At 40.7% G+C, this 10,493-nt stretch overlaps 1 protein-coding gene across 1 annotated transcript; it reads right to left on the bottom strand.

The window, feature by feature from the left end:
- Positions 1–2,127: 2,127 nt before the first annotated feature.
- On the bottom strand, positions 2,128–10,360 carry MAIP1 (matrix AAA peptidase interacting protein 1). Its single transcript, XM_058809573.1, has 5 exons — positions 10,036–10,360; positions 7,943–8,014; positions 6,042–6,168; positions 4,894–5,044; positions 2,128–3,613 (listed from the first exon to the last, which is right to left on the bottom strand). Exons 1-5 carry the CDS (start codon positions 10,342–10,344, stop codon positions 3,535–3,537), a joined length of 738 nt encoding a protein of 245 aa, XP_058665556.1. The 5' UTR covers positions 10,345–10,360; the 3' UTR covers positions 2,128–3,534.
- Positions 10,361–10,493: the final 133 nt, after the last annotated feature.

Genomic DNA, 10,493 nt, shown 5'->3' with positions numbered 1-10,493 from the left:
TGTAGGCAATGCTTGCTTTTTTAACAGCTAAATACCTCTTCCTGTGTCAACATGTGGTCAGTGCCTAGAGATCAGCTATCACACCCATGTACAAGGGAGAAATGAAACTAAAAGCACTTTAAATGAAATCACACCCATGTACAAGGGAGAAATGAAACTAAAAGCACTACACACTCTTGTATCCCATCTCTTTTAAGCTGTGAGCTATCATGTCACTACAGCCAGGGAGGAATCTCAAAGCCCCCAGCTGCAGCCAATAGGGCACATGAGGCAGAAATTAAGCTCAATCACACAACAAACAAAAAAAGCAGGAGAGCTGTGAAGTTTTGAAGGAGTATGATCATTACTGTGATAAACAATATGACTTCTACTACTAAACAGATTTCCAGCCATAAGACCTCAAAATAATTAACTAAATATAACCTGTAGTGATGATAAGGTCAAGCTTGAACATGTCTTGAAAACTGGGGAAAGCTGAATGTGTCCCTTGAAGTAATCAGATGCTGCTGGGACAGGAGGCAAAGGACCCACAATCAACATGATAAACATATTTTAAAATTTAAATATTAAAAATTAGCTTTGCCACTGTCAGCCACAGAGGTGCCTGTGTAAATTCACACATACAGCACATCTTTCCCACATTAAGAACGCAGATAAACTGCCACCTTAAAAAGGACAGGCACTTTAGAGAGAACACAAGACACTATCGTTGACTCACAATGAGAGCCAGGGAAAATATCAAGACTTTTTAATAAGACAAATCTGAATTATTGAAATAGCATTTAATGCTTCTACCATTTTATCCTTTACCCTGCTTACAGTTTCATTAATATCACTTACTTCCCAGCCACAATGGCTTTGTGACCAAGGCCATCTACTGGTGAGTGGGGTGTGTGAATTAATGGGAGGTTTGTTGGCCAGATTTAATTAGTGCTCGTCAAGATTTAGGCACATGTATCGAAATTGTGCCAGGCAGCTGTCAGGAATTATTAAATATGATCACAGTTTTGGATGAACAAATAAAACATTAAGGCTTCCCAACTCCACATGGACCTAAAGAATCATGATGCTGCCCAGGGGAGAAGAGTGTGGAACTCTGAATCTGCATCCTGTTGTAGTCCAGAGACCATGTCACCTCACTGCTCTGTGTAAAATCAATCAGACATGTCAGTGTTGCTAATAGAGATATGAATTTTACCCCCAAAATCACTACCAAACTGGTAACATTGTTTTCAATTCAAGAATTAATGGGGTCTGAATGGAAACATTTGTAGGCTAAAACTGCAAACATTTGAAATGGGGATTTATTTATTATGGCTGCACACCATAGTTACAATTGTACTTGTCCCCAGGCATTAGGCAACAGAAATGGACACCAGGCAAGGAAACTGAAGGGAAATGAAGCACACCCTTATCCTTACACACTGTCATTTCCAAGGCGATGTCTGGAACTGATCAGCAAGGGAAACTGGGAGCAATAGCAAGCTATGACACAGAGCTCCCCACACTGCTCTGTTGTTACCTGCTGAGCATCATTATTCCCAAATCAGGAAGATGTTTTTAATAAGACACTTTCTTTAGGTCTTTTTTTCAAATTCTGTAATACTTAAGATAGCATTATGATTTTTAGAGTAAGGTATTTGAGTGGCAGCTCTGGAAATCCCCAAATTACAAGACAATATTCTCTCCATTTTTGAGATGAAGTACAGTTAACCCTTTACTCATCCTTTTTGCCATAAGAATTTCTGGCAACCTTGATAACATAGAGAAATATATTCACTAGGAGCCACTATACTAAAATAATTGCTTATTGCTACTTTTTGATAGCAATATAGAAACCCAGAAGTTCTTGTTTTGCTTGAACAAATGACACAGAAGAAAGTATTTCCACAAAAGAAAATGTGGATGCCATAAAATGACAAATGCCCTTCAGTGGCCATCACTTCAGTCTGATTAATTGCTATGATGATCAGATTTATGACAGAGAATTTATGGATGGCAGGTAAAATGAGGCAAACCTTCCACATTTGTCCATTAAAAGTTGGGTTTGGGGCTGGTTTGTGAAGGTTTTTCTGGGGTAGGGTGGTGTTTTTTCTACTGAAGCCAGTATGAGAGTATAAATCCAGTTTAACTACACCAGTTTTATTCAGTGGGGGAGAATGCCATTTTCCAATACAGCAAGCTTAGTCATTTACATGCCTTTCTGATTTATTTATGGTGCAATAAATCCATGGGCAGTTCTGTGTCTGTTGGAGATTTGCAGTGTCCAGGATAAGTTTTCAACTGAAGATCAGAAGCAGGGAAAAAATCCCAAACCTCAAACTGCTGCCCCCTTTGGCTCCAACCCACAAGACATAAACAACTTCAAAAGAATAAAATGGTGCATGTAAATTTCCAATCACATCTTCTGCAGCAAAAGTGTGTTATCAACGAGTTGATAAGCTTTAGATGTTCCACTCATTAAGTCATTGGATCAAAAGAGCTGAACTATGGAAAATTTCATTTATACCTTCTATTACAATTACTATGAATCTTAGTAATTACACTTAACACTTTCAAAACACTGCACTAATGTCTACAACATGCCTCGGCAGAAAGTTAGCTTTATATTTGAAGATGATATAGGGGATGAAGAAACCTGTTATAATTTCCTGTTGATCTGCATAGAAAAGCCTCCAGCTACTTACACCAGGATTCTCATGTTCCAGAAACCAGAGAGAAAGTGGCAACTAGGAAATTGTTCAGTTGCAACATCTGATTGTAAGGATTTGATAATTTCTTTAACATACATTTCAAACAGAGGACTTAACTTCACTGTCAGGTCCCCTTTAAATTAATGTTTTCAACTGATCTTTCTTCCATAATTCTCAAAACTTGGAATTGCCCATATATTACTGAATTGAAAGGAATGTTTTTTTTTAATTTTCCAAAACATACATATGTTTGATCCATTTTCCCAGTGCAATGCTAAAAGCTTTTTCTTTCTCCAATCCTGTAGCAAATACTAATAGCAGCTCTAACTTTCTTAACCTCAAATATATTCAAAAGCAAGATTACCTCAAAAGGAACTGCTGAGGCTAGACAAGCTAAGAAGTCCATCTACCTCTATTTCATCTTGCATATTATTCAGTTATATATTGTACAGTCCCTAGGGAAAAAAAAAAACATAGGAAAGTAACTCAGAAAGGCCATCAATCATTTAAGTGTTGTTTATTTTCAAATAGTACCATTTCTTGTCAGAATGTAAGAAATTGACATATCCATTACACCTGCCTCAATGAAACTGTGCTGTCTAAAAGCCTTGGATGAGCACTGGAACCAATTAAATTTCTACCAGCCTGTTTCAGGGAAAAGGCTCTGCTGTAACACTGCAGCACAGTGCAAGCTTCAGAAAGAATTTTTGGAAATCATACATAGAAAATTTGTCCCTCTTTTGGAGGAAAGGGCAGGAAGAGAAAAAAAGACCCCAAAAAGCCTGGTATTTGTTACATCAAAACAATTACAGTGGTACATAAAAAAGCTGTAAGAAGGCATTTATTCTAATAGCCTTGGATGTTCAATCCGTGTAATAGTCCAGTCTGGTTTTGCTCCTTCTGTAAACTCCCTTTGGAACCTGAAAAGGGAAAGATAATAAGGGAAGAGCTGTTAAGATTTACTTGACCTTAAGGAGCTACAGGGCATGATGAAGAAATATTTTACTTCAAACTTATTCTGTAAAAGCTACTTAAACGTTCATGCTTATGCCCCAAAATGGAAGATAAAAATTATTTCCAAAGTAAGAAACAGAATTCATTGACTTCAGAGCATTTTGGTTCAGATCCCACAGACAAGATCAAGCAGCAACTATAAAGACCCTGATACCAAGAAAACACTCAGCTCTCACAGCAGGAAAATGAGTAAACTTTAGAGAAGATCTTGATCTGTAAGTAAAGGGTCTCATTTAATGGGATGGTAAGTGAAAGAAAATCATGTGCTCCATATTTTACTTTAAAATTTTCCTCTTTCCTGAAGTGTAGTTTAAAAGGTAATACATTTTCAGAACTACATCAAAGATTGAGTTAACAGTAGCACCGAGTCTCCCCTATCTAGAGACAAGTCTGAGCTTCAAGGTGATTCTCATGTTCTCAAATGACCTGCATGTCATGGACAAGAGCAGTATAATATCACTGCTTTGCAATCCTGTGCAAATCCACTCCTGCAAAGTGGGATTGGGAAGATATTTAGGCTTAAAGGGAAGGCTCTCAAGGTTAATGGAACTTCAGAAACCTCCAACTCTAAGGAAGATGCTGAATTCAGTTGAGGGATGGATCCACAACAATCTACCCAGGCAAAAAGCACTGGTCTCCTCATGAGTGTTACCTTTGTTTCAGAGCTCCTCATCACCTGGACTCCAAGTTTTCAATTTCAAATGTGGGTGTAGAAATCCTTGATCATACCACATTTGTCACACCAAAATCCTCACTTCTCCCAGCTTCTGAGAATCTTATTTTCAATACATTTTGCCAACTGTGTAGACATTTTCTGCACTGCTCTGACATCAGTACCCCAACACAGACATTATTTATAAGCATTCCTATGAAAATCCATCTTCCTAATGTGTGCTCTGAGGATCAGAAACCTCATTCAGTGCTCCAAATACCACTCTTCCTTACAGAGGAAGTTTTCACTAATATCAACCCAGAAGCAAGGAAAAAAACATAATGACATTAGGGGTATTTAAAAAAATTGGCCCTAAAACCAAAACTGAAAAGCTGGATGAGAATTAACTTAGACTAGAATCAGAGTAAATGAAAACCAGTGGGTTCTGCAGTGGCACAATGGGAGTGCTTGCAGAACTGCCTACCCCACAGGTACCTCATGAGCATGAGAAAAGAAAGGGACAAGCAAGCTTACTCATAGTTAGCTGTTAAAAGATGTTTCTTTTCTTTTGTGTTTTCATCTCCAAACACAATCTGGAAGACTTTGGCTTCACCTGGTACTTCGTCAGGTAGATTAGCACCATTCAGATACCAGAAGCACATCAGGATGCTAACAAACTTTCTTCCTGTTGGAAATAAATCAAAACTTAAGTTAGATCTCATGCTTCTTAGCAGTCAATGTTCCTATTTGCTACCCAGCATATACTCTAGTGAGACCCTGGAAGGACAGTTGACTTCAGCCATAAAGAATACAGGTTAGAATAATGAGTGATCAAGCTATTTTATGCCATACTTATGCTGTTTAGCAGTAATAAAAATACACTCTTTAAAAAAAACACGTATTTTATCGTGAACGTGGTGTGACAGTGTATACAATGAAACTGTATAAAAAAAAGTTGGTTCCCACAAATTCCAAAGCTAACTACTAATACAACAAATGTGTGCAGAGTAGTTCAAACAGGAGAGCAATCTAAGAGGGGAAAAATAAATTCCTATTTCCCAAACCAGGAAAAATGCTTACTGGGTCTGACAACTTGAAATGCTCAACTGAAGACCCAGGGTTAGATCCACACATCATCTCCACTGTGTCTGATAATGAACAGAGCACACAATGCAGGTATCCAACAAAAAGAAAAACATGTCTGAGCTCAGCATGAGCTTAAAAAATCCCAAACCAATCAAGGAGTCCTAGAACAAAGTGTATTTCATGACAGAAAGACTAAACCAGCAAAATTTACTTAATTATGCAGCCTTCACTATTCTTCTTGCAGGGTGCAATGCAGGATGCATTTTCAGTGTTGAAGCAAACAGCTTTCAGCATATATTAGAATAATTGTTTTTGAATAATTGTTTCACATTACTGAGGACTAATAATATAAAATTCTGTTCAAAAGAAGGGAAAACCCAGACAGAAGTCAAAACAGTATCATGATGTATTAACAATAATCTCTGTCTCTGATTAAAAAGGAAATAAAGAAATTTTATATGGATGAATTACTAATTGAGAAATAAGGGATGAGAAAGAGTACTCAAAACCACATCTGCATGGAAAATGTCTGTTTAGTAGCAAAACCAGGAAATAAGACTGCTCACTGCTGAAATGTTTTAGGGTTCTAAACATACCATCATCATCATAGTAAATGCGAACATCTCCTTCAGTTGTGTACATGATTGCATCAATGTCAGCTGCTAAAGCATCCCTGTGGCTGTCAGGGAGCAAAGAAATCTTTTCCTTCAGCACCTGAAGTACCTAAATTCAGAAAAACTGTCACTTAGTTTTTCATTAGGAAATGTAAGTAACATTTTATTTCTACTGCAGTTAATAAAATGAGCTGTATTGCTAAAACATTTGTCTAACACATGTAACAGCTAAAGTGAAAAAGCACTGGGAAGTTTGGGCACTCCTAAAACCTAATTCAGCAGCATTGAAGAAGCTCCACTTACTGCTCAAAACAAATGAAAACCAAGCATCTCAAAAAATGTTTAGGAAAGGTACTGTCAAAACAGCAGCAGCAACACAAGCCATGTGAGCCCAGAAGAGCCCAGTGAAGCTGGATCCACAGTCACACTCTGCCTTCTCACTGCTGAATCCTCGCTGCGTGCAGGTTCCTAAGCTTGGGATTCGGTATCTTTGAGCTATCTCTCACAAATTTCCTTGAAAATCAGTTTCATTACCAATGAGCTTATCTTTGCCATTTTGTGATCCATACTCCATTAGAAAAAGCTTAAACCCTTGCAAATCAGACCTGGCTGAAAATTGTTCCCCTGGTAATTAATGTCCTTATGACACTCACATCCATATTATCTAAGTGTCCTGTGATCCACACAGCTGTGCAAGTAGAAAATGGTGGGGTGCAAAAACTGCACAGAGGTAGCACCCAAACACCACATGAGAAAGTCAAGTCACAATAAAGGATGAAACTACAGAACTTATTTTTAACTAATACTAATTTTTTTACCCTAATTTGATCTACCATTTTTGAATAACAAACAAATGCAGAGGTTACATGGAAGCAAGAGGCAATTTTCACTAGGAGACATTGATTTCTAGTACATTTTGCAGGTACAAAATTCACTGGCCAAAGAAATGACAAAGTAGCCTGGGATCACAGCCTCATCTACTACACCCTTGGCTCACATGAAATCTCTGCATCAATGTAAACCTGAAAAATTTACAGCCACCAGAGCAAGTTCTTTCAAGAGGGAGCAGAGGAGATGCCCTTTCAGAACCGCAAGAAACAAACTCACGTTTTATTGCTATCTGTGTTCAGAGAGAGGAGGCAACACTGTTCAGAGGGGATGCACTAGAACAGCACCAGAGTTTTTGCTGCAAAGGCATGGGTGGCAATAGGACAGGCCATGCTGACATCCTGTAACAAGGCAGACAGACCTGGAGTGTCTCCTCCACTTGACTCTGATGCATCTGTTACCTCCGTGCCCTGGGAAGGCCAAGACAACTTCAGCAATTAAAAATCCATAAAAACACAGAAAACACAGCACTGATGTTTAACCAGGTCAGTCACATCCCTGAGACATGACACAAGACTGAGGCCTTCCAGCCAAAACCAGTAATCAGCTCTATGATCTGATGGGGGTGGGAATGTATCATTGCAGCAGGGATGAGCACAAACCAGTTTCCTTCTTCACATGAATTCTGGTGCACAGACTGAGTCAGCTTCAGCCACCTGCCTACACCTAGAGACACACAATTCCACCTGCCATCCAGAGCCTGCAGCCTTTCCATCCTTCCTGGTACACCAGCAATCCTTCTGGCATTTGGTCCTTATGCTCAACAGCTAAAATATATTTTATTTTAAGTACAATAACTTCAAATTAAGTTTCATGCCTTAAAATAAACATAAAAAAGCTGTAGGACAAAAAAATTGCCCACCCTATGTCACATTACACTGTTTTTCCCAAATTAAACCAAACTGGCAACTTGTAGGTAATGCCAGGCTGAATGCATCCATGTTAACTTTGTAACAGACAATCAACTGCTAGGATAGGAGATGGAAAGCATTTACCTCTGCTGATACAAGTTCTTCCAGCAGGTCAAGTTTACGCTGAGACAGCAGCTTTGAAACAACAGAAAAGGCCTACCAAAATAAAACAGAATCAAAAACCAAACATGAACAAGTAACTCTAGGCTGGCTTACTTTTCAGACAAATCCATAAGTGTATGACAAGCTACCCAAATATTCTGTGATTTAAGATTTCAATACCCACTTGCAGAGGGTATCACAATTGAAATGTAACTCCTAAAGCATTACAAGAGTGATTTAATGAATTGATAAAAATATACAAGTTCTTTTCCATTTCTTATTTAAAACATCAAAGCTTCCAATAGGTGAATTCACAGTTTACAAAAGAAAAAAAAAGCTTTGCAGTATTTTGCATGTTGCTTTTACTCATTTTGATAATTCAAACACTCTATGTCTTTCCCTGTAGATATTTTGTTCCCCTGCCCTCTTCTCATTCATCTTCTGGTTTCAATCAAAACTGATGCTGCAATTTACAAATTTTCTTTACAAATCTGGTTTAGTCTCTAGACTTCAAGAAGCTCAGCTCTCCTTTCTCCCCTCAATTTTGCAGGCATATTTACATACAATTATGCCTCTACACATTCAAGTAGTGCACTTGTGAAGGACAGTGTATTTAGGACTCTACACCAAGTAAAAACAAACACCAAAACAAAACCTAACAAAAACCAGACCAAGGTAAAACAGGTGGTTCCACACATGTGTCAAATTATTTGTTGTGGGTTTTTTCCTCTCTTGAACTGATCCTAATCATTTTAACATTTTTCCTCCAAGGTGTTATTTTGAGCTAGGTTGGTTTTTTTTTGTTTTTTTTTTTTTTTTTTTTTTTTTTTTTTTTTTTTTGTAAATGTAAACATAATAATAAAAAGTTTCCCAACAGATAATTCTGTAATTTTCGTATGACTAACTTTGAGATACTTACCTCTCTGACACATTCTGTTGACAAGGCTTACTGGGCTCATAAACTTGGAGAAATAAATATATATACACCAGCTCTATGCCTGTCTAAACTTGATCATTTCAGGAAAACCTGCTAAGAGGAGACACACTGCTCCTTAAAGTCTCTACAACATCTGGAAGCACCTTCCTTCATGCTGCTTTGGGGGATGGCTTAACCAGTTCATTTTAATTGTGGAATCTGGGAAAACAAGAAATTCCTGAGGGAAAGTAAAGCTCTGCTTATATCATTTGCCTTGAAGTGTGGTGCTTGGAGCCGGCAGGGGAGAACTCCGTGTATTTTACACACAGGAGCACATTTGTGCTATAATGTCCACACATATAACATCAGGCTGGACAACAGGAGGAATTTCTTCATGGAAAAGGTTGTCAAACATTGAAATGAGCTGCCCAGGGAGGTGGTGGAGTCATCATCCCTGGAAATGTTTAAAGAAAGAGTGGACATGGCACTGATGCCAGAAACTGGCTGATAAAGTGGTGTTTGGTGATACATTGGACTCAATGTACAACACAGCCACAGAGCTCCTGGAGTGGGTCCAGCAGCAAGGATTGGGGACTGGAGCATCTCTCCTCCAGGAAAAGCTTAAGGGACTTGTTCAGCCTCCAGAGGAGATGGCTGAGAGAGACCTCATCAACGTGTATAAATATTTACAGGAGGTGAGTGCCACAAGTATGGACCAGGATCTGCTCCGTGGTGCCAAGCAACAGGACAAGAGGCAATGGGCAGAAACTGATGCACAGAAGTTCCACCTGAACACAAGGAAGGACTTCTTTACACTGAGTGTGGCCAAGCACTGGAACAAATTGCCCAAAGGTTGCAGAGTGTTCCCCACTGCAGACATTCTAGATCTGTCTGGACACAGTCCAGGGCCATGTGCTCTAGGACGACCTTGCTGGAGCAGGGAGGATGGAGCAGATGACCCACTGTGACCTATTCCTACCTCACCCGTTCTGTTAATCTGTGACTATCCCAGAAACCTTCTCCAGCCTAACTGATTCTATAACTCCACGAAATTAAAGAACCAGAGGATGCACCGGCAGCCCCTGGGGAGGGTCAGCAGGACCCTTCCTTCCCCTCAGGCCGGCCGCGCTCCTCGCCCCGAGGCCCCAGGCCCGCTCACCTGCTTGGCTCCCCGCGTGAACTCCTCGATGCTGAATTCGTGGTCGAAGTAGAGGCGGATGAGCAGGTAGTAGAAGCGGGTGCGGAGCCAGGCGAAGGGGCTGGTGATCCTCACGACCACAACACGCCGCTGAGGGCCCTCGGTCCCAGACCCGGCGCTGCTGGCAAACCGAGCCTGGGCGCTGAGCTGGGGTGGACGGGTGCGGGCGGGGCCCGGCGGGGCTGTAGCCGGCGGCAGGAGCCGGGCGGAGCCCGCCAGCGCCCGCGCCAGCCAGCGGACACGGCCCGGGGCCGCGCAGCGCAGCGCCATGATGGCCCGGCGCGGCCCCGCCCTGTCCGCAGCAACTCCCGCTCCCCGGAAACACGGCTGCGGCCACCGCTGGTTCCGGCGCAGGCGGAGCGGTCCCGGCTGCCGGCGGCTGCGGCCGCGCCGGGTCAGGGGACCCGAGCCCCGGTCAC

Source organism: Ammospiza caudacuta, chromosome 8, assembly GCF_027887145.1.
Source record: "Ammospiza caudacuta isolate bAmmCau1 chromosome 8, bAmmCau1.pri, whole genome shotgun sequence".
Taxonomy (NCBI): Eukaryota; Metazoa; Chordata; class Aves; order Passeriformes; family Passerellidae; genus Ammospiza; species Ammospiza caudacuta.
The sequence above is the reverse complement of the archived record's forward strand: the minus strand, read 5'-3'. Positions and strand labels throughout refer to the sequence as shown.

Coding starts and splice junctions, on each gene's coding strand:
- MAIP1 (XM_058809573.1), bottom strand. CDS start 10,344: ATGGCGCTGCGCTGCGCGGCCCCGGGCCGTGTCCGCTGGCTGGCGCGG. Junction 8,015..10,035: donor TCACGCGGGGAGCCAAGCAG/GTGAGCGGGCCT, acceptor TTATTTTGGTAG/GCCTTTTCTGTTGTTTCAAA. Junction 3,614..4,893: donor CTTTTAACAGCTAACTATGA/GTAAGCTTGCTT, acceptor TTCCCTTTTCAG/GTTCCAAAGGGAGTTTACAG.